The sequence below is a fragment of the Zalophus californianus genome, chromosome 13 (assembly GCF_009762305.2).
Source record: "Zalophus californianus isolate mZalCal1 chromosome 13, mZalCal1.pri.v2, whole genome shotgun sequence".
Lineage (NCBI taxonomy): Eukaryota > Metazoa > Chordata > Mammalia > Carnivora > Otariidae > Zalophus > Zalophus californianus.
The window spans coordinates 91,388,143-91,412,737 of record NC_045607.1 but is presented as its reverse complement, the minus strand read 5'-3'; the positions used below and the strand labels follow the sequence as shown (position 1 = coordinate 91,412,737).

Below are 24,595 nucleotides of genomic sequence, written 5' to 3'. Positions count from 1 at the left end.
AAGATGTAAATTCTCTCCAAATTAAGAGAGTCAATGTGGTTCCAATCAAAATCCCAATGCTTTGGGAAAATGACAAGCTGAGAATGCAAAGGGCATTTTCAATGCCTCTTGCAGAAGAAAGAATTGGAAAATTTATACTAAAATAGGAAGAGGTTATTATAAAGCTATTATAATTAAGAAAAGGTAATACAGCCTCAAAGAGAGAGAAAAAGACCAATGGAACAAAATAGCAAGTCCAAAAAAGACCCATTTGATTTATGACTATGATGGCACTGTGGGAGTGAGTCCAGATGGACATTCTGATAAATGAGGCTGGAACCACTGAATGAATGTTCATGTGATAAAAAACAATTCTTGACCCTTCATACCAGACACACACACACACACACACAAATCAATCCATGATAAATTATAACCTAAAATGTGAAAAGTAAGACAATCAAACTTCTAAATGAAAATCAAAAATATCTTCAAGACTCTGGTATACACAAAATTTTAAAAGATTTTTCCAAAGACTTAGGAAAACACTGGACTTCATTAAAATTAAAAATTTTTGTTCATTAAAAAATATCATTAAGAGAATGAATATGCACGTGAGAGAGTGGGATAAAAATGCCTGAGAAAAATGCCTGAAATAAAAGTTCTGCTTGTACAAAGCACTAAACAGCAGAAGGAAAAAGGTAAGTGACCTGAGTACAAAAAGCAGGCAAAAGATTCAGATACTTCTAGAAAGAGGACATCCAATTAGCTAATGAAGACATTAAAAGGAACACAACATGATTACTCATCAGGCAAATACAAATTAAAAACACAGCTTTATAAGCAATACACAGCTACAGTGTTGGTGAAGGTACAGAGCAACGGGAACTCTGATTTAATGCTGTTGGGAGTAAAAATTGGTTAAAATCACTTTGGGGGGCTCAGTCGTTAAGCATCTGCCTTTGGCTCAGGTCATGGTCCCAGGGTCCTGGGATCGAGCCCCTCATAGGCTCCCTGCTCAGCAGGAAGCCTGCTTCTCCCTCTCCCACTCCCCCTGCTTGTGTTCCTTCTCTCGCTGTCTCTCTGTCAAATAAACAAACAAATTCTTAAAAAAAAAAAAAAAAATCACCTTGGAAAGTAATTCCACCCCAAGTGCAAACACCCATATCTGAAATACATGATATGTAGAATAAAAGCATATTCACAGAAGCATTATTCAGAACATCTAAAACCTGGCGACACCCCGAACAACCACTGACAATAGAATGGTAAATTGTGAAATATTCCCACAAGGAATATGACTATACTACTCCTAGGTGAACAGTATAAACCAAAGCCCACAGACACAGTTGAGTAGAAGTCAACCTTGAAAGAGTACATGCTGGATAATTCCAGTTACATAAGGTTTGAAAACAAGCAAAATTAGATTTGGTGATCAAAATCAGAATAACCCCCAGTAGCTTTGGGTGAGGGATGATTAATGACAGGAAGAGGCATCAGGGATGGACTGTGATATGCTGGTAATGGTAATGTTCATTTCTTAAATTGGGTGCTGACTGCACAGATTAGTTCATTTCATAGAAATGTATTATACACTTAAGATTTGTACAATTTTCTATACGTATAACTCAATTAAAAACTTTGTTTAAAAAAAATTCCTGACTCCATATGCTCTACCCCCTCTAGCTACTACCGATTTCTCTCCTCTTTGTTAAACCCGAACTCCTCAAAAGGGCTGTTCTTTTCACTGTGTCTTTTAAGCAAGGGAGATGAAAAGACAATAAAAAAATTGGTAAGTAACCAACAAAGGAAGTGGTAAATGTTTGGGGTGAAAAAGGAACAGAAAAGTGCTAGAGGGGTGGGGGGGGTGGCAAGGGTGTGGACCACGTTACAGTATTAAATAGTGCGATCATACTGGTGTTACTGAGAAAGTAGAATGAAATTCAGTAAGATCTGCTTTTCACGTTACTGAAAATTTAGTATTTGGTTCTAGGTTACATATTTTTCAATACTTATATTGCTTTTGCAGTTCCTGCCCTACTGCAAACTCTTTCCATCTAAATATATAGTTCGATATTTAATACACCAAATAGACGATGCATGGAGTTATTATATAACAATTTTGAGAAAATATCTATTTCACTTAAATATTGCCCACTAAAATGGCCCTCTCCTAAAATTCCTGGACTTAGTGTTTTATATAAATTCCTTCTTTTAAATATGCCTCAAGATTACTAAGTGTTAAATTTCTTCTCATTCATATTTGCAGTGGACTAGTCCAGTAGGACTTTAGAATAAAGTTAGGAGAAACAGTAATATTCTTTGTTATACAATGCAGGATGTCTAGCTTCCTTGGCCCCCAACTGAAGGACCATAAGGCCCTTCAATCACTGTGCCAACCAAAGAACTCCCCCAGAATTCCAATATGCTCCCCAATGAGTGTTACCATCCCTCTTGAGATCTATTGCTTTAAGCCAATGGTCTTCAAACTTTTTTGTTCCCAATACTGCTAAAAAGAATTCTGAAAAATAGGCTGTCCTGAAAATTTTTATATGACATTTAAAAAATTTTCGTCACTTAAGTTTAAACAATTGCAAAGATTGCAGTGCACTCGTAAACAGTGGCATCTTACAAAACAACTTAGATCACTGTCCGCGTATCCAGTGCAACCGTAGTGATCTGATTCACAAAATCACCCATGTCTAAAACATACGAACAAATCCTTGCTTAACAATAAGAAATATTACATCATTTCTGTCCTGTATGAACTGGTATTTCTACTTCACATTCCTATAACTATTTTTTCTGATGTACTCAGTATTTATGCATAGAAAACTTTTACTGATTCCTGTCATACTTCTTTGCAATGAAATATGTATATGGATTTAATTAATTTTTATTAAATTTCCTGTAACTATGATAAAGCACTAACTTTAAAAGTTTTCCTCTGGACTGACTTCATTACAAGTATTAATTGGCATACAACCGAATGAAGCAAAAATGGAATGTACATCTGATAACTATTAGATATTAAAAGTAAACTTGTATTGGAAATGTATCTCAATGAGATCCCTGGGACCATCTCCCCTCCGTCCACTCATTAGCTCATATATCTATGTATGCAAATCACTTATTGCTAGAATAAGGCGGGGCTCATTATCAATTTTAGTCACGTGGAAAAACTTTCTCACATGAACAAAGGAGTTCTACTTCGGCAACGTCACCCAATTTTTCCAGCTCCTTTGGAGCAAACTCTTGAAAAATCATATAGTAATCAAGAAGCATTTAACAATTCCATATGAACTTTACTAAGCAAAGAACTGGAAACTGCCAGAATAAGAATAGGATCCCATTTGAAATTCTTAACACTCGTATTAAAAAAAAACAAAACAAAAAAAAAACAAAGACCTTTTTGGCAATTCAGCAGCTTTTGGAAGCAAGGAAGATCAAGACTGACTCGTGAAATGCAAGGACAGCCATGAAAGGGAAGATGGCGGGAGTAACTGTCACCCACAGACCAGTTGGAAAAGTCTCACGAAAGAGCACCTTTGTACGTAAGCTGTGTACCAACTAGATGCTTTGAAAACTAGCTATTCCCCCTGAATGCCTAGAAATCTCCCCACCTCAGTCTAGCAGATCATTGTGTTAAGTCATTTTCCTTGGAGTACAGTGGCCGGATCATATGGATGGAGACAGCAGTCTCTAAAGGTTAATACCAAATCGTTCTCCAAAGTATTCTGACCTCCACATGTTGCCAGAAGCAGTGTACTGCACCTGTGCCTGGCACTGCCACACTTGCTAAGTTTTGCCCAACTACTGGATAAGAAATGGTAGCCTTAATTGCCTTTTGCTCCACAGAAGATGAAATGCCTCACAATTTGTAGAGCGTGACTGTTTAGTTATCAAAGTCAACATTTCTGAATTGTTCTGTGTCCATACACGTGCTGTCAATCCAAACACCTTGGTCTTTCTCGTTCCCACCCCAAAAGGGCTTTTATTCCTCCCATTCAACCCAAACATCAGCTCAAGATAACAAGGATTTCCAGGCAGCTCTATCTGCAGCACCAGAAGGAGACGATGCTCCCACTGTCCTGGAGAGGTGTCCCCCTAGACCCGGAGACTAGGCTTCTTTTCCTTTCCTGCACTGCTCTAGTGTGGTGTGGGTATCCAGGTTAGCCTAGCCTCACAAAAGGAGCTGGGTAAGGGTCTCTTGTTATTTTCTCAAAGAACGTATATGAGATTGGAATGATCTGTTCCATACATTTCTGTGCAGAATGCCTTTCTGCAATCATCTGGCCAGGTATATTCACTGTTCTGGGATTAGTCAATTTTCTATTTCTTAAGTCAGTGTTGGTTAAGTTTTATTTTGCAATAATTTATCTATTTCACCTAAAAATTACAAATTCATTGGCATCAATTATTGGCAAACATTATCTTACCAGTTTAATGTCTATGGAATTGATACTTATGGCCTCTTTTTTCAATCTGAATATCGTTTGTTTTTTCACCCTTGATTTAATCTTGCCAGAAGTTCAACCACTGGACTTTTCAGAGAACCAGCTTTGGGCTTTATTCTCCTCCCTACTTACTGTGTGTCTTCTGCGTCGTAAGGGTATGCTCCCCGTCATTCCCTTCCTTCTGGCCTATTTAGGTTTAGCCTGCAGCTATCTGTGCCATTTTTTAAGCTGGATTCTCAGTTTATTCATTTCAAGACTTTATTCTTTCCTCAAGTACAATCATAACTATATTACACAACATTTAAAGTATTTTGTTAGAATGTAATTCTGAACATGCTCTAATTTACATTAAGATTCCTTTGTTGAGCTATAAGTTATTTCGAAGTTATTTTAAATTTCCCAAAGTATGAAGACTGCTTCTAATTACCTTTTTGTAAATGACTTCTACCTTAACTGCTTGCAGTCACAGAACACAGCCTTTCAAATCTGTAGAGGTTTTACAACCAAGCAGATGGTTAACTTTCATGAATATTCCATGTGTTCTTGAAAGGCATGCATAATCGTCAACTGCTGAGGGCAATGACCCACTCAGGTACATTACCTTAACCCTCAGTAGACCAAGAGAAATAATCAACACACTTTCTCAGCTGAGGCTGATAAACCCTTTGTATTTTATTTAATATTTGGGTCATTTTATAAATAATTTACAGAAAAGTAAAAGAAAAATGAAAAAGCAAATATGACATTTTAGTCAAAATGTAAATATACGAAACCCATATTTTTCAGTTTTCCTAGTATGTGCATATATGTGGACATACACACACACTACAAAGACATACATATATATGGATATATACTCACATAAACCCACACAAACACACATGAAAAGGCATACATCATTTGAACAAAATTGTCCATCAACTGATACGTATGAACCTGGAACATATAGTTTTATAAAAACATACCAGATTTCAAATATATCTCTAATAGATGATCATTACTTGTAGTTCTTTTTGAACTTGCATTGTAGAAATGCAGTGCTTTTGAAAATTTTGACAGCTCACAATTTTGTTAAAACAGTCATATTCTTTGTACCCTGATTGTAAAATACTTTCATTTTCAGATCTATGAACCTTAGAACAACAAAGCCAATGATTTGTTTTCATTTCCCTTCCTATCACCTCTATGTACATACTAACCTTCAGCACTTTCCCCATATAAGCTGTATCAAGTAAATGATCATGCACAAACATTACGTGAAATACAAGAATACTGACACACATCCTTTTAGCAAAATGGAATGTCCGAGTGCTTGTCACAAAACACTGCATAAGAGAGTCCTTCCTACCAAGTGACTAAGTGAATGCAAATTCCACATTTCCTTTATAAAAATCACAGAAATAAAGTGCTCACTCACCAATTCTTGATTTCGAGAAAACTCATCCAGGATATTGTCACCTGACAACTCACAGTCTACGATTTCCCTTATATGATCAACTTCACCTTCATGATTAGAGCCTGGAATCCTGCCGTCTCTCTTGATGATTATTTTATTCATCTGATAACTATGAAGTATCTTCCTCTGTCAACTTTCTACTCCTGGTCATTTGAGGCAGAAAATTAAAAATTCTAGATTCTTAAGTGTGTTCAATAAAAGCTAAAAGAAAGACTACAAAGATGGTGCCTCCAGATTTCATTTAAATTTTTAAAAGATGATGCAATTCTTGAGGCAATGCAATAAAAAAGCAATGATCTGACCATTACATCATCTTTCTGGACAGTTCCATCATTCTTCATTTCTGTACTGTAGTCTTCCTTAGCATAGCTGGGAATAAGTGATAAGTAATAATAAATCCATTCCTAGATGATGAAATTACTAATATAAATAGTGATATGAAAAAGAACCCACGATGCATCTGAGATTCATAAAAAAGGTTTAATGAACCCACACAGTAATTGCAAGAGAACATGAGTCTTCATCTTCTTTTTTAAAAGTAAATTATACACCATAACTAAGTGGGATTTATCCCCGGTATGCAAGGCTGTTCAGCATTCAAACATCAATCAAAGTAATCCACCACATCAGCAGCTAAAAAAAGAAAAAATATCACATGACCATATTAATAGATGTAGAAAAAGCATATAACAAAATTCAATACCCATTCATGATATGCATTCTTGATAAACTAGGAATAGAGGAGTACTTTCTCAACTTGATAAAGAATATCTAAAAATGTCCACAGCTAATATAAATAATGGTGAGAAACTCAAAGTTTTCCCACTATGATCAAGCAAAAGGCAAGGATGTCCCTCTCACCACACCTTTCCAATCTCATATTAGAAGTCCTTACGAATGCAATAAGGCAAGAAAAGGAAGTAAAAAGTAATATAGACTGGGAAGGAAGACAAAACGGTCATTTTTTTTTTTTTTTTTGCAGATGACATGACTGCCTACTATGTAGAAAATCCAAGAGTCAAAAAAAATTCCCTAGAATCAGCAATTATACCAAGATTGCAAGATGCAAGTTAATATATAAAGGCCAATTGCTTTTCAATATACCAACAAGGAACAAATGGGATTTGAAAATAAAAACACAGTGTCACTTACATTCACACCCCCAAAAATGAAATACGTAGGTATAAATCTAACAAAATATGTGTACGATTCGTAAGAGGAACACTACAAAACTGATGAACAAAATCAAAGAACTACATAGGTGGAGAGATAGTCCATGTTCACGGATAGGAAGACTCAATATTGTCAAGATGTCAGTTCTTCCCAACTTAGTCTACAGATCCAAGGTACATCTCTAACATCAAAGTCATGATCCATGAAAGACATAATGGATAAGAGGGACTTCATTAAAATGAAGAACTTCTGTTCTGCAAAAGATAATGTCAAGAAAATGAAAAGGCAAGCCATAAATGGGAAAAAATATTTGCAAAAGACATATCTGATAAAGGACTGTTATCTAAAATATACAAAGAACTCTTAAAACTCAACAAGTAAACAAGCAACTCAATTAAAAACTGGGCCAAATGGGGCGCCTGGGTGGCTCAGTCGGTTAAGCATCCAACTTCTGATCTCAGCTCAGGTCTTGATCTCAGCTGAGGTCGTGAGTTCAAGCCCCACATTAGGCACCATGTTGGGCATGGAGCCTACTTAAAAAAAAAAAAAAAAAATACTGGGCCAAAGATCTTAACAGACACTTTATCAAAGATATACAGATTGGAGATAAACACATGATGCTCCACATATGTCGTCACAGAAATGCAAATTAAAACAAGGAAATACCACTATACTCTTAACATGCAATCCAGCAATCCTTGGTATTTACCCAAAGGAGTTGAAAACTTATGTCTGCTTAAAAATCTGTATACAGACATTTATGGCAGCTTTATTCATAATTGCCAACACTAGGAAGTTACCAAGATGTCTTTCAGTAAGTGAATGAATGAACTGTGGTACATCTATAAAGTGGAATATTATTCAGCAATAAAAATAAATGAGCTATCATGCCATGGAAAGACATGGTGGAATCTTAAATGCATATTATTAAATGAAAGAAGCCAATCTGAAAAGGCTACACAGTGTATGATTCTGGTATCATTCCAGGTAGAACTGCTGATTCTGGAAAAGGTAAAACTAGGGACACAGTGGAAAAGATCAGTGGTTGCCAGGGGTTTGTGAGGAACGGATGACAGGTGAGGCACAGAGGATTTTTAGGGCAGCAAAACTATTCTGCATGATACTGTAATGGTAGATACATGTCATTATACATTTGTCCAAATCCAGAGAACGCCTAACACCAAGAGTGAACTATAATGCAAATTAGGCTTTGCATGAGTAGGACATGTCAGTGTAGGTTCATGAGACGTGATCCATGTACCACTCTGGTGGAAGATGTTGCTAATGAGGGAGGCTACGTGTGTATGAAGGCAGAGGGTATATGGGAAATCTCTGAACTGCCCCGCTCAATTTTGCTGTGAACCTAAAACTGCTCTAAAAACACTAATATTTAAAATTTTTTTTAATTATACAGTAAATTTTCCTCAAGGTCATTTATAATAACTCTCCATTTAATAAAAAGGACTGCTCTGCCATAGAATTTTATCAGAATTCAAGGCTCTAATAAACAGAGCTTCATTTTTCCTCAAGGTGTCCTTTTACCATCCTAAACCCAAAACTTTCCTTCTATCCAGCATCCCAGGCTCTCTGGCTTACTGGAAGTCTTCTCTCCTAAGGTGGTGCCATTTTTCTCTCCCCTGCAGAATCAGGATCGGTTCCATCACAGCATGCCCACTGTGGTAAGATCTCCATCTTCAGAAAGGCTCATTAACCCCTCATATAATTCCAGCTATCATCACATTTCTATGAACTAATTTCTAGGATATACTATTAACTGAAAAAAATACAAAGAATATATACAAAATGCTACTTGCATAAGAAAGAATGGAAGTAGGTACACAAGCATATCCTTAATTTTGCAGAAAAGAAACATGATGGGGGCACCTGGGTGGCTCAGTCGTTAAGCGTCTGTCTTCACCTCAGGTCATGATCCCGGGGTCCTGGGATCAAGCCCCGCATCGGGCTCCCTGCCCGGCGGGAAGCCTGCTTCTCCCTCTCCCACTCCCCCTGCTTGTGTTCCCTCTCTTGCTGTGTCTCTCTCTGTCAAATAAATATATAAAATCTTAAAAAAAAAAAAAAGAAAGAAACATGATGGATAAACTAGGAACTAATGAGATTCATTAATGCCCTCAAGAGTGGGAATCAGATGGAAGGGACTGGAGGGAGGAAGTGGGTAGTGACACTTCTGTGTATAGTTTTGACTTTTGAAACCATACTGATTATTTCATATATTCAAAGTAAAAAAAAACAAAAGCGAGGAAACCTAACTTCATTTCGTATGAATAAAACATAATTACACTGAACAAGAAATGACATAAATAACTTTCAACACAGTGTTTTTACTCTATACCCTCAGTGTAAAGACATAAATACTCTAAGTAAATCTTGAAGCCTAGTTAGAAAGTGTGTTTATCACAGTGGTATCAATTCCGCAATTCTGAAACTATTTTCTGCATATTACAGAATTGAGCAAATGAATAAATATATTTCAGATAACACAAGTATAGAATGGTAGAGGAGGGACACCTGGGTGGCTCAGTCAGTTAAGTGTCTGCCTTCAGCTCAGGTCATGATCCCGGGGTCCTGGGATCAAGTCCCTCATTGGGCTCTGCTCAGCAGGGAATCCGTTTCTCCCTCTCTCCCTCGGCCGCTCCCCCTGCTTGTGCACTCTCTCTCTCTCTCTCTGACAAATAAATAAATAAATAGAATCTTAAAAAAACAAAAAATGAATGGAAGAGGAGACTGAATCCTATGGTGAGGAACTGGAAATGGAGCTGTCAACATGAACTCATGGCTTTCGATATATAAATACAGATACTGATAGGAGTGTGTGTGTGTGCACACATATATATATATATACACACACATATATATGTATATGCACACACACATATATATATAATGCAGTGTAATTCATTTATCTAAATAGCTCTTAGCTCTATCCATTACAAGTGCCTAGAGACAAAGACACCAAGGGACAATGAGCAGGGTTAGCACCCAGATCTTGGTACTTAAACACCATTCCCCACCAAAGGGAACTGAAAACTTCCAGCTATGACTATGATGGAGTAAGTGTACTGGACTAGCCTTTTTCCTTCAAATACTGGAAACTTCTTTCAGATGCTGATCAACGGGTAGTGACAGACTGAGTGGGAAGTGTGATGACTGCTCCAGCTTTCTTTCTAAGGGTGCTTTCCAGGATGGGGTGCAAGGCAGGGGGGCCTAAACAGAGCAAGCAGGGAGGCTAGGTGGCTGGAATTTGCAGAACAGGAAACCAGAGAAGAGTCACTCAGAGAAAGAGCTCCCATAATCTGCAGCGGGTTCCCTTAAGCTTTAAGCTGAAATGCCCACTCACAGGCAGTTATCAAAGAAAGAACATCAACAGGGAGCTACGGTGTGAACAATTCTGGTGTTCACCTTATGATCATCAGGAACTGAGAAAATGTACAGAACACCCTGGGCACTCAGTAAAGATATCAGAAGCTTTAAAAATAAGCCTCGAAAGGGACAGGGAGATCCTCCAGGGGCATGTTCCTGCTGGAGCAAAACAACACTAAGAAAAACACCAAGTAGGGGTGGTCTGTCACAAACATAACTGATGTAGGAGACAAAAGCAGAAGAGAAATTATTAAATTTCCTTACTACCTACAGCCCGTTGACAAGTCCTTGAAACAGGCAGAGTGACCTTCCTCTAGGGACTCAAGTGCATTGAGGTTGACACTTTGCTAAGGGCAACTGGCAATCTTAGCCCAACCCCACCCCACCAGGATCCTGTAAAGGCTACTTTAACATGTAAAAATTCCTGTGGAAACTTCCTTTATCTCTACCCCCCCCCAACCGCGCCAAGATACCTGTTGGCAATCATCCCCCAAGCATACGGCCCACCGATACACATCTGAAGGGTCTCATGACTCAGGTGTTACTAGATGGTAATAAATGACCTTTTCCCAACAATAGCTAGCCCCCTCAAGGTCCTGGAAACCTTGCTTCCAAATTCCTTAGAGACTTACCCTATCCTAACCCCCTCCCAACTTGAAAGTACGTAATGGGCCACTCCTCCTGACCCCATTGCAGTTCTTTCTGCCCATGGGTCCCATCCCTGTGCTCTAATAAAACCACGTTTTTACACCAAAGATGTCTCAAGAATTCTTTCTTGGCCATCGGCTTTGAGCCCTAACATCTTTCCTACCTCAATAACCAAGCACAGATATTTCATACAATTCGAGAGAAGAAAATCACCAAAAGTTTATAGTGAGAAAAGAGAAAACAACGGAAAGTGTGTGCTATTTTCAGAAATGTTTTAATGAATACATCATATTGGTATTTAATTTATTAATCATGTGGCCTTTACTTTTATTTTAGAGAATGTGAAAATACTACCTCCATCTCTCAAACTTTATTTTGACCTGAAAGTCCTAAGTTATTCAAATGGAAATTCTAATGAGGGGGTTTCCAGGAACATAAACCTCAAGATCCTAATTGACAGGGGCCCCAAAGCCACTACACACTTGTACAACTGTGAGTTGTAGAGCTTTCTGCAGGATCGTTCATCAATCTCACAAGAAAAAAGGGCACTTTCCCTATATGCTTAGAGGCACAGTCTCCATGGACCAGCATCTAGCATCTTTCTGTGGAGCTCAGCAGAACTCAGTCTGGCTTCTCCAGCTGCAGGTCGAGGGGCTAGGTCCCAGGAACACATGTGGACCAGCAAAGGGGAAAAAGAAATCAAGTCTGGACCAGGGTGAGCCTATTACAGCCTGCAGGCCAGTCTGCACCCAGCTAAAATTGGTCATTCTTGTTTTATAAAGCCTTATAAAAATAAGTGAGATAGAAAGATAGGTAGATAGATAGATAGATAGATAGATAGATCGATAGACAGATGACAGATAGATGACAAAGACTGTAAGAGGCCGAGAAAGCCTAAAATATCTGGCTCTTTACTGAAAACGTTTGCTGAACCTTAATCTAGACTAACTCTGGTTCCCAAGGGAACCCCTCAGAAAGCAAGCTGTGCTGCTAAATCTCAACTGCCAGGAGCCGACTGATAAACCTTCGATTTGTTCCTAAATTTTTAAGCTCTGCCTTTCTAGCCCCTGGAGCTACACGGAACCCCACCCAGGGTCACAGGCTGAATTACACCCCCTGGCCTCCTGCAATAACGTAACAGGGGCTTTCCACATGCAGGAGCTCCTGTGGCCTCCAGTGCCCTCTTCCCCGCTGAAGGCAACATGACCTCACTGGGAGGCCTGGCGAGGGGCCTTGAGAGATAGGAGCCCAGGCCAGCCACCTCCGGCTGAGCTGCCCACCTCTGGAGAGGCCCATTCTCTCATCTCCCCAAAAGATAGAGCTCTGCTCCTCTGAGACATGCCTGCAGTTTAGAAGGGTCCATTTAATAAGGGAGGATGAGGAGACAGAACTCGAACAAGTCACTCTTCTTCACCCACAAGCCACCTACACGTGCAATGTATCAAAGTATAAGCTGACTTCACAAAACCACAATACGCTGCCAATGTTACTTCCTCAACAACCAAAACCCTTCAATTCTTCCTCCCGTGAACTGTTTGTTCAGTACCTTTGACGGTCCAGGCACTGTTCTGATAATGGGCCCCTGCCCTAATTCCAGGGAATCAGTGGATCTGCAGGAGAAGCAGAAGCAGACTGATCACAAAATCACAAGTAAAAAAATAAATTCCGGAACTGAAAAGTGCCAAGAAGAAGCTAAAATAGGAAACTGTCGGGGAGGGTGGCTAAAATGGCAAGGGAACAGTTCTCTAAGGAGATGACATTTGTGCAGAGGTCTTCCCAAGCTAAGGGAGCAGTGAGTGTGAGAGGAGCATGAGCTCTGTCTGTCAGAGGCCAGCGAGGGGAGGAAGGTGGGGGACAGGGCAGGAGGGGAGAGGTGTCCAGAGCGGCAAGACCTTACACACTTGGTATCAGTCTCCTATAACTCAGTGCCAGCTTAGTGGGACCAGCCTCCAGTCCTCGGTCAGAAGTATGAACTGGAGGCCCTGAGACGGTCAGATGCCACAGGCCCTGGCTCGTGGCCACTTCCCTACACCACCAGGTCCTTCCCATCTGCCTCCCGCCTCCGAGATTCCAGTCCTCCTGCCTTCCTTTTGTAGACACCCTTGTCTTTACGCTGGGCCCACCAAATAGTCCAGGGTAATCTCCCCAGCTCGAGATCTTTAACTTATTAATAAGTATGACGTCCCTTGTGCCATAGAAAGTCACAGTGACCGGTTCTGGGGATTAGGATATGAACAAGTTTGGTGGGGCCAGTATTCACCCAGCACACACTCTATTTGTGAGGATTAGCCCAACTAGGGGGGTGAGGTGATCCTTCATGCCGATCAATGGGCTGCTTTGCAGGGGAACATGTTACAGTGGGGCAAGGGTGACAGAGGGGTAAATCTGCAGATTATACGAACATGTACTTCCTATTTCTTAAAAAGAAAATAATATCTATAGAGCATAAAATATTACTTAGGAAATATTTTTTTTAAGATGTATTTATTTCAGAGAGAAACAGAGAGCAGGGGGAGGGGGAGAGGGAGAGAGAGAGCTCTCCAGCAGACTCCCCACTGAGTGCAGCGCCCAACACAGGGCTCAATCCCAGGACCCTGAGAACACTACCCGAGCCAAAATCAAGAGTGGGAGGTTCAACCGACCAAGCCACCCAGGCGCCCCTTACTTAAGGAATTTTTTTCAATGGAAATAGGGTTAGAAATGAATTAGCAACAGCCAGTAATTACTACTTCCTCAGAAAGGCCAGGAGTACTCTGAGTTCTTTTTAATGGTATCTCTGGCATGTGCAAATGAAAAAATTAAAATTAATTATAATATTAAAAGCTTCTATTAGGAACGAAAAAAGGTTTAAAACCAATGATCTAAGCTTCCACCTTAAGAATCTAGAAAATAACGAATAAATACTAAAGCAAACAGAGGAAAGAAAAAATGAAGCAATGAAACCAAAAGCTAGTTCTTTGAAAAGATCAAGAAAAGTAATAAATGTTTTACCAGAATTTAAGAAAAAGACACAAATTATCAATACTAAAAATGAAAGCTATCTCTAGAAATTCAGTCGATATTAAAAAGATAAGGGAATATTATGAACTTTATGCCAATATATTTGAAAACTTAGATAAAACAGTTTCCTTAAAAGACCCAAATTACCCAAACTTAAGAAACAGATAACTTGAATAGCCCTGTATCTACTAAAGAGATTAAATTCACAGTTAAAAAATCTTCCCCCAGAGAAAACTGGACCCAGATGGCTTTGTTGGTGAATTTTACCCAACAACTACAGAAGAAATAACACCAATTCTTTATAACTTCTTCAGCAAAACAGAAGAAACAAAATTGGAACACTTTCCAATTCATTTCATGAGACCAAGACCAGACACAGACGTTACAAGATAACTACACCTCAATTTCCCTCATGAACAGAGCTGCAAAATCCCTCCACCAAATGTTAACATATCAAATCTAGCAATATGTAAAAAGAGTAACACATCATGACCAAGAAGGAATACAGGAATTACATTACAGGAATACAAGGTTACTTAACAGCTGAAAATCAACTGATAATTACCATTTTTAAGAGACTGGGGGAAAAAAAGATATGATCATCTTAACAGACACAAAAGAAAGAAATTTGACAAAATGTAACATCCTATTCGTGATAAAAAAAAATCCTCAGCAAACTAGGAATAGAACCTTTTTCAACCTAATAAAAGCACATTTCTGAGAAAACCACAGCAAACAGTATACTTATTGGTGAAAGACTGAATGCCTTCCCTCTTCGGCTGAGAGAAGGCTGGGATGGACATTCTCATCAGCTTTGTTCAACACTATAATGAAGATCCCAACTGATATAATAAGAAACAATAAAAGTCCAACATACTAAAAAGGAAGAAGTAAAACTGGCTACAGATGACTACCTACAAAGAAAAATCCCAAGGAATCTACAAAAAAAAAAAAAAAAGATTCCCAGAACTAAAAAGTGAGTTTAATAAGGTTGTAGGATATATGTATATATGTAGGAGATATATATACACACACATATATATTCAGACAATATGTGAAAATCAATTGTATTTCCACATGCTAGCAACAGAAAATCAAAAGTCTAAATTAGAAAATGCCACTTATAGTAGCATCAAAAAATTATGAAATACTTAGGAATAAATTTAACTAAATATGTCCAAGATGTGTACACAGTAATTGAGACTGAACAGCATAGACAGCCTGGGTATAACTCACATATATACGGTCAACTGATTTTTTAGAAAGTCCTAAGATAATTCAATGGAGGAAAAGTTAATCTTTTCAATAGATGGAGCTAGAAAACTTAGATACGCATATGCAAAAAATTTTTTTAAAAACCTATGGTATAATACAAAATATATTTGTCCTTTTCACAGGATCCTGGCACAGAGCTTTAAAAATCCTTGAACTATCCTGAGTGATAGAAGTGCTTTCTATTTTTATTCATAACGAGCCCCCCTCAACCATCCCTAAGTTTATGCTAATGAGGTGACTGTTGGAGGGCCTCTGAAGAGTTTCAGAACAGAGGCTCCTCACCAGAAAGACCAAGCCACGGATAGAGGGCTGGAATTTTCAGCCCCACCGCTCAACCTCTGGGAGCAGGATGGGGCCAGAGATTGAGTTCAATCACCAAAGGCCAATGTTTTAATCAATCATGGCTCTGTAACAGAACCTTCATAAAAACCCATAAACAATGAGGTTCAAGGGAGCTTTCAGGTTGTTGAACACATGTGTTCACCCTCCACCCTACTCTTGCCCTATGCACTCTACCGTTTGGCTGTTCCTGGATTCTATCCTTTATAATAAACCACTAATAGTAAGTAAAGCACTTTCCTGAGTCTGTGAGTCAATGTGGCAAATCCTCCTCCTGATACCAATTGGGGGCAGGGGGAGGGACACAGGGTTCCACACCAATTCTCCAATGCCACGCCAAAAGGGCATCCAACAATTAATTCCAATCCTGATGCTAACTCCCAAAGTTAGACCAGACCCTACAGATTAAAGGCTCAGGCCCATGAGCCTGCTTTCACTTCAGATGCCAGTCACTAGTCCCAGGAGGCACCCAAATTTCTAACTGACCAGCTATAAATTCAAGGGTTTCCACAAACTCATCAGCTTCAATAATTCATTAGAATGACTCACAGAACCTGGGAAAACACTGTATTTACATTTACCAGTTTATTACAAGGATAAGACTCAGGCAGGAACAGCCAAGCTGAAGAGATACATAGAGCAAGGTAAGACAGAGGGGGAGCATGGAGCTTCCATGCCTTCTCTGGGCACAGCACCTTCCCAAAATATCGATGTGTTCACCAACCTAGAAAATCCCCATTGTTTATGGGTTTTTATAGAGTTTTCATTACATAGGCACCAAATCCTTTGGTGACTGAACTCAATCTCCAGCTCTTCTCCCCTCCTCAGAGACTGGGGGAGTGGGACTGAAAGTTCTAACCCTTTAATCCCATGACTGATTCTTCTGGCGGCCAGTCCCCACCCTAAAGCTATCTAAGTAAGGACCCCTGGAACCCCAGCCTTGAGTCAACTCTTTAGTATACAAAAAGGCACTCTTATCACTCAGGAAATTCCCTGGGTTTTAGGAGTTCTGTGCCAGGAATCTGGGGCAAAGACCAAATACATATTTTATTATACCACAATACCTAAATCCACATCTTGCAACATATACAAAAATTAAGTCAGAATGCATCAAAGGTCTAAACGTAAAACATAACAACTAAAAAATTTCTAGAAGACAACATAGTTTGAGAAAGTCTATGCTCTGGACTAAGATAACAGTTCTTAATTCACAAAGTAAGTACAAACCCCACAAAAGAATACAAATGGATAAATAAAACTTCAAATAAAAACTTCTGTTCGTCAAAACAAACTGTTAAGAAAAAGACTAGTCATAGAATAGGATAGAATACTTATAAAACACTTATCAGATGAAAGACCTTGTACCAGGAATATGTAAAGAAGTCTACAACTCAGTAAGAAGACATCTAATAAAAATATGGTGAAAAGACCTGAATAAACACTTCACCACAAAAAAAAAAAAAAAAAAAAGTGACTAAAAAGCACCAGGAAAGATGCTCAAAACCACTAGGCATTAGACAAATGCAAAGCCACTCAGCAGGTAGAACGAATACTCAGCAATCAAACACTACTGAACCACGTAACACGGTGAAGCCCAAAGTATTATGCTAAGTGAAGGAAGCCAAATACAACAGACCACCTATAGTAGGATTCCATTTAGAAGACACCTTTTTTTTTTAAGTTTTATTTAAGTAATATCTACACCAACATGGGGCTCGAACTCACGACTGCGAGCTCAAGAGTCATATGCTCTTCCAACTGAGCCAGCCAGGCGTCCCAGAAGACATTTTAGAAGAGGAGAAGCTATAGTGAGAACAAGGAAATAGCTGTTTAAGGGGAGGAGTAGGGGAAGGGACTGACTACAAATGAGCACAAGCAAGCCTTTGAAGTGATGAACACGCGCTAGAGATCACTGCTGTGATCATGATCTAAATGTCAACACTCAGCAATTACATACTTAGAACTGGTACATTTTTTAAGGTGTTATTTTACTAAGTAATCTCTACATCTAACATGGGGTTCGAATTCACAACCCTGAGATCGAGAATCGCAAGCTCCTCACTCTGAGCCAGTTGGGTGCCCCCAGAATTGGTACATTTTATTGCAAGTAATTCATACTTCAATAAAATAGATTATCTTAATTAAAAAAAATGATATACAATAAAAGAACCCTATGCTAAATTGTTACAAATTGGTGGGTATCTACCCTTTCACTTTACTTATCAAACTTCCTCAGGGATTAACATTCAAATACATATATACAACGTAACCTGAGATTCTGAAATAAGACTGAAGAGAAAACGTCATCAGTCAGTAGCCCCAGGTATCTGTGTCATGACATCTGTCTCCATTTGAACACTACACACAACATTCAATAAAACATGCTGAAAATGTTAGTGAGAAGTTTATAGTGAAATCATAATTTACAAGAATTCAAAAGCAGAAGCAAAACTACATTTACTTTCAAAAAAAAAAACCCCACACTATTATGTATAATTCGGTGAAATACTCAATTTAGAGTTCTACCTACAAGAATCAATTACCAAGAATTGTTTATAATCTATTTTAGTAATTTCAAAGGAAAAAAATCCTTATTCTCAGTAATTTCTCATAAACTTTCATTTCCAAAAATTTGATGGTGAAAACAATACATTATGTCCTTTGCTACTTAGTATTGGAACACTAGAAGAACAAAAGAAAACAAATAGGGTTACACATTTACATGGACTTCAGTAACCCAGACAAAAGAACTTTTTCGTAATTTCATTACAGACACTATATTAAAATTGTGAAGTAGAATTATTTCAGCTTTCCTTTGTGCTTGGATGTGAGTGTGTCTATATGTGCGTAAGCAACAAGATAGAAGTTTTAAATGAATAAATAACATCTAGACTATGCAGGGAAGACAGCACACATTTTGGCCAGTGCGTCACAATGAGCTTTGACTCTGAAAACGGCATGTCTTAGTATTCCAAGAGAAACACAGGCAGGCCATGAACCCAGAAGCAGTGACTAACCTACAAGAAAGAGTACACTTTAGTGATTCCCAACCTGGAGTCATGCCTAGGGTATGGCATGGTATCTGAAAACATCTATGTACAGGAAACACTACGTACACCCATGATAATTATGGTTTTTTTTTTTTTTTTTCTGTAGCTAGATACCATTGTTAATTAACAGAAAATTCACTTAAATACAATGCTATACCCAGAGTGGCATTTTGACATTACATATCTTCTCAATCAACTATGATGTGTAAGTACATGAAATTTTTAGAATTTAAAAAGGAAACCTCGTACTCCAAAAGATTAGAAATCATGGTACAGTTAAGAAACAAAACAAAACATTCTGCTCTAGGAGTCATGAGAAGTAGTTCCAGCTAAGTGACCCCCTTTAACCAGGCCCTTAATAACCTCACAGGGATTCTGTAAAATGAAAGCATATGAATGGTTCTATAACGTCTTTTTAAAGTTTTTCCTCTCACATGCTGTAACAGTAATTCAGAAACTCGGTCAATGCCACAATTTTAGGTACCTGGTGATTTTTTTCCAAAATTATTTACTATGTAGATAATTGGTTACTATAATTTATTACTGTTAAGATAATTATCTCACAGAAAGTGTGGAGACCGGGACAGGAGAGTAATACTCGGAAACCCTGGTCTTACTGGGGAGCACACAGCCCTCGTCTAGGCCCTAACACTACACACAGCCCTCTCTCTCAGCGCCTGCTTCCCTCACGACCGCACTAGCACACGCTGCCCTCTCCATCTCATCACTCAGTCCCTTCACGTCCGAGTAACTCCGTGTATCAGTGTGCCTATCTGTATGCATCTGTATAATGAAATACTGGAAGGATAAAAAAGAACCTAATAAAAATGTCTACTTTTATTAGAAGAATGAGCAGAAGGGTAGAAGCAGGAACTTCTCTCTTTGTATACATGTTATACATTTTGTATACATTTTGATCTAGCACTGATTTTCTAAAAAATAAAATTTGATTTTAAAAATTTAAATGTTAAGTGAAATGTGGTTATCGATTTTAATAATATACTTAAAAGGGGAAGTCAGAAATCACCCAGTCCAACCTTCAACACACTAGGGATCACTTTAATAGTGCTCCATCATCTGCTTTCTGGAGTATTAGAAAAAAGGACGTAGAAAGAATGAACCAATGTCAGGAGCCAGGGACACTACCAGTGAACAGGAAGGCGGTCTGAGACAACCGAGAGAAGCTGCAGAACACATCCCAACAGTCCCTGAATCACAGCAGTTTATTTTTTTTTTTTAAAGATTTTATTTATTTGAGAGAGCGAGAGTGAGAAAGAGAGAGCACATGAGAGGGGGGAGGGCCCGAGGGAGAAGCAGGCTCCCCGCCGAGCAGGGAGCCCGATGGGGGACTCGACCCCAGGACTCCGGGATCATGACCTGAGCCCAAGGCAGTCGCTCAACCAACTGAGCCACCCAGGCGCCCTGAATCACAGCAGTTTAAAGGCTGATTAATTTCAGCAACTGCCAATGCTGAGTCCCGATTTGGGCTGTGTTCCCAGAATACAAAAGATGACTTTTAAAGAAGAAAAAAAGAAGTTCCCATCCTCAAGAAATCTGAGGCAAGACCACTTTATAAGCTTTAAGTTTCAGGAAACAAACCCGGTGCCGCTGGAATACAGATGGATGGAGAAGAGGAACCTTTGTGGGGCAGAAAGGGACGAGGGAAAAGGAGTAACTTGAGGGGGCCGGGGGAACTAAGAAACCAACCAGTACGTGAGGACAGTTTTTGAATATTACTACTTCAGAACATTACTACTTCAATAGAAATTAAAGCTCTAATTATGTGAAAAAGTCTGTATTCTTCAAAAATAACAAATGCGGCCTGACTAAATTCAGATCTCTATACTGGTATAAATGAGTGTTCATTTTAACTCTGCAAAGAGATTTTCTTAACTCGACTTATAATTAATGTGTACATACTAATAATGACAGACCCATCAAACTACCTCTTTCAAATATATATAAGAAAAAAAAAAAAAACCTCTCAGAGAAATTTGAAAGAATGGTTCCATTATATACACTGAGTTACTAACATAAATGATTCGCCCCAATTTTTCTATAATTCAAACATTGATTTTTTTTTAAACAAAACACAGTAACAAATCTCATGAGTTAAAACATATAGCAGAAGATTATCAAAGCACATACAACAAAGGAAATAAATTTGATGAACCCTCGAAAAAACAGTATTCGAGGCCAACATGTTCATCTGGTAAAAAACATTTGGTATATTACTTAATATGTCCCCAAAAAGGCAACCTATAATAAAAGAGTTGTAAACTGTTCTAAAGCATTAAAGCCTTTTTCAGGGTACTGATAAGGTGGAGATGCAAAACAAATGGGCAGCAAAGGAGCAGGTAAAATAAAACCTCTACCAGTAACTACAGTGTCACAGTCAACCAACAGAAGACAGCCATGCCGGTAGTCTCGGTAACACTGAATTCTGAAGCACGTTATCACTGCCATTCCTCAAAGATCCAGGTCCCTGGGCCTTCCTTAAAGGCCCCCAAACTGCTCTACGTCTTTCTTCCCAACAAGTCCCTGAGCAGCCCTCCGAGGCCATCGGTCACGTGCTGGACTCAGTCACTTGGAGACGTAGTCACCTGGTCCTAAAGTCACAAATAACAAGAACCCTAATTCTCTCCATGTAAGTCCTCCATACTGCTTAAGAAAAAATGAAAATGTACGTAAAGCCCGTATAAAAGTTGTGAACGGTCATCGCTGACTGACACTCCACCAGCACTCCAGGCCTCCGACAGCCTTACCAGGCTGGCAGCCTTCCCTGCCTGTGACTCAGGTAGAAGCAGAAGCTCTACTGCAAAAGGCCTTTCCCCAGCATCTGAGGATGATAATCCCACTCTCTCCGATTACCCAACTGAAGTTAAAATTAATCTTTTCAGGCATGCTACAGTACACTGAAAGCCAAAATATAACTCATTTACACGGAGTGTTTCCTAAATACCACAAAATTCTGCAGTATTTTATGGTGGAAGCCACAGAGGCTGAACCCTGACTGACTGAGGACTCTTGAGAACGAAACTGAAGCCTATCGCCCACAACAAAGACACTCTACACACTTTCTGTCATTCTCGGCATTGTTCGGGGTTTGATCTAAAGGTTTAACAGATACTTGTTTAATGAATAAAATACTATATGTTGTTCCCTCAAATGTCTAATTGCCTGAAGGGGATTATCTCATTTATATTTTTACTGAAAAAAAATTGTTCATGCTTCAGCCAACTTCTACTTTCATTTCTAAATGACAATGATACTGCTATGTTATCAGCATATCCCTTCCTCATCTACCTTTTTTCCTTATTTTACTATTTTACTAGTTGAAACAGATTTATTCAATCTCATGGTATCGAAACAATTACAAATGGAAAATGCAAGATAACTTAATCTTTAGCTTTTGGTAAAACAGTATAATCAGGGGGAAAAATCCTAATTTTCACTGCTGTAGATGCCAATTTAAAAACACAATCCATGGACATATACTTAAGTAGGTGCTACTACAGTCTCCAAAGCAAATGTCTACACTTAACACTTTTTACTGGGGTAGCTACTGCTAGTCAATTGAAAGTATTTTTTGATCAACAAATAAATACAGAGCACACTGTTATAGGTAGGAGTCTCAACTTTTCCTTCCCAGCTAATCTTTCATAAATATCATACATGCATTACAAATATTTTAGTGGCTCAAATTATTTTTCCAACTTCCAAAACAATCAACAGAAAGTTCCTTAATACAAAGCATTTTTTCTCTTGTAAAACAGTAAAAAACAGACAAAGAAAATGTTGGTAATAGAATTCAAATCACAGAACACTTTATAGTGGAAAATAGGCTATCACTGAGGAAAACTTAGACTACAGTTCAATGTCATAATAAAATTTATTTACATACCAGCACAGAATATCCCTGGGACTTCACTCCTGACTATTATGGTCCGTACTTTCTTATCAGATTTTAAAGCATCCACAGCTTTTGAGAGCTAAACAGATACAGGGAGGGCAAGCAGGAAAAAAAAAAAAAAAAAAAAAAAAAAACGAGGAAAAATCACTTTCAGACTGATGTCAACATTATATCTTATATTAGAAACAAACAGCTGAATCTTTATACTCACCATTTTTATCAGATTTTTACTGAATGAATTTTTGGCATAAGCTCTGTTTATTCCAAGCACCACAATTCCTAGTAGAAAAAAAAAAAAAAAGAAAACAGCACAAGCGTCTGAGTTAGTGAGTATTCAGGGTACAACTCCCGCACATTCAGCTAGTTAACTTGGGACTTAGGAAATCTGCCCCTTCCTTGAGGTTCACGCCAAGAGCTTTGACCTTATTTTCATGTTTACCCTCCTGTTCAAGATAAGCATATTTTTAAACAATGTGGTGTATGTAATATGTAAGATCAGTCTAGTACTTAATATGCACCTCTTTTCTTCTGCTTACTAGAACTTAGTCAACATCCTGTCCCTTTCGCTTTATCTCTTCTTAAGCACCACAAAGGTAAACTGGCACATTTTACTAAATGTAGTCATTAGTGAAAAAAATGTGGTTTCATCATCTTCAAGTACATACAGAAGTAATAGCTACCAAATCCTTGTCACAGGCAAGCCTTGTGGGACCAGCTTCTTTGCTAATGTACCAGGAGTTAACATCACATTTACTCTTCTTGTCATACTACACAGTTCTCGGTATTTCCATCCCAAATTTCTCTGCTGACTCTGTTCCCCATACTTAACTGGAAGGCACTTCCATTTAGACAGTGTCCAACAAGTAATTCAACCTCGATCTGTAACAGCAAAGTTCATTCCTTCTCCCATGAACAGGCCAGCTTTCCCTTCCCAACTTCTCTAATTCTATCAGGAACCCACCATCCCATTCCAAGTGCTTCAGTCTGATGATCAATTTTCCAAAAACAATTATGCACAGAATCCACCCCTCCTTAAAATCCTTTGTCTCCAAAACATTTGCATTCAAAGACCTTAGCGTGATATTCAAAGCCCAATATGACCTGTACTTGACCTTGCTTGTCCCCTGAGTAAGCACAACTTTTCCCAGTGTAGGGAAATGCCTTCCACCTCCTTAGGGGTGGGAGTGGGTACGATCCTTATTGTATATGAGTTAAACTGAAGACAACAAAATGTACACATGCCGTCTCGATGCAAGAAACCGCAAACCTATTTTTCAAAGAAAGTACAAAGATAAACTTCAGCTCACAGAATAAATTTTCAAGAATTCTAAATGATCTCAGCATGGAGAAAATCATGAAGAACTGGAATCTAGGGGCACCTGGGTGGCTCAGTCGGTTAAGCATCTGCCTTCGGCTGTGGTCTTGATCCCAGGGTCCTGGGATGGAGCCCCGCATGGAGGTCCCTGCTCAGTGGAGATCCTGCTTCTCCCTCTGCCTCTGTTGCTCCCCTAGCTTGTGCTCTCTCTCTTACTCTTGCGCTATCTCAAATAAATAAATAAATAAAATCTTTAAAAAAAATAAGTAGGGCGCCTGGGTGGCTCAGTTGGTTAAGCGACTGCCTTCGGCTCAGGTCATGATCCTGGAGTCCCGGGATCGAGTCCCGCATCGGGCTCCCTGCTCAGCAGGGAGTCTGCTTCTCCCTCTGACCCTCTTCCCTCTCATGCTCTCTATCTCTCATTCTCTCTCTCTCAAATAAATAAATAAAATCTTTAAAAAATAAAAAAAATAAAAAAATAAGTAAATAAGTATTAAAAAGAAAAAAAAAAAACTGGTATCTAGGGCAGGATCTACATTAAACCCGGAAGGGCAGTGCTGTCACTAATTAAGTGCTGTAGTATGTGCTGGACTCGGTTCCCAGGGCTTTGTG

At 38.8% G+C, this 24,595-nt stretch overlaps 1 protein-coding gene across 1 annotated transcript in view; it reads right to left on the bottom strand.

Annotated features, from left to right (window-relative positions):
- The window catches only part of AUH (AU RNA binding methylglutaconyl-CoA hydratase), a 346,329-nt gene that overhangs the window by 315,595 nt on the left and 6,139 nt on the right, over positions 1-24,595 (bottom strand). Inside the window, 2 exon segments of the mRNA XM_027615423.1 lie at positions 22,660-22,747; positions 22,880-22,947. Coding sequence (XP_027471224.1) covers positions 22,660-22,747; positions 22,880-22,947 — 156 coding nt within the window.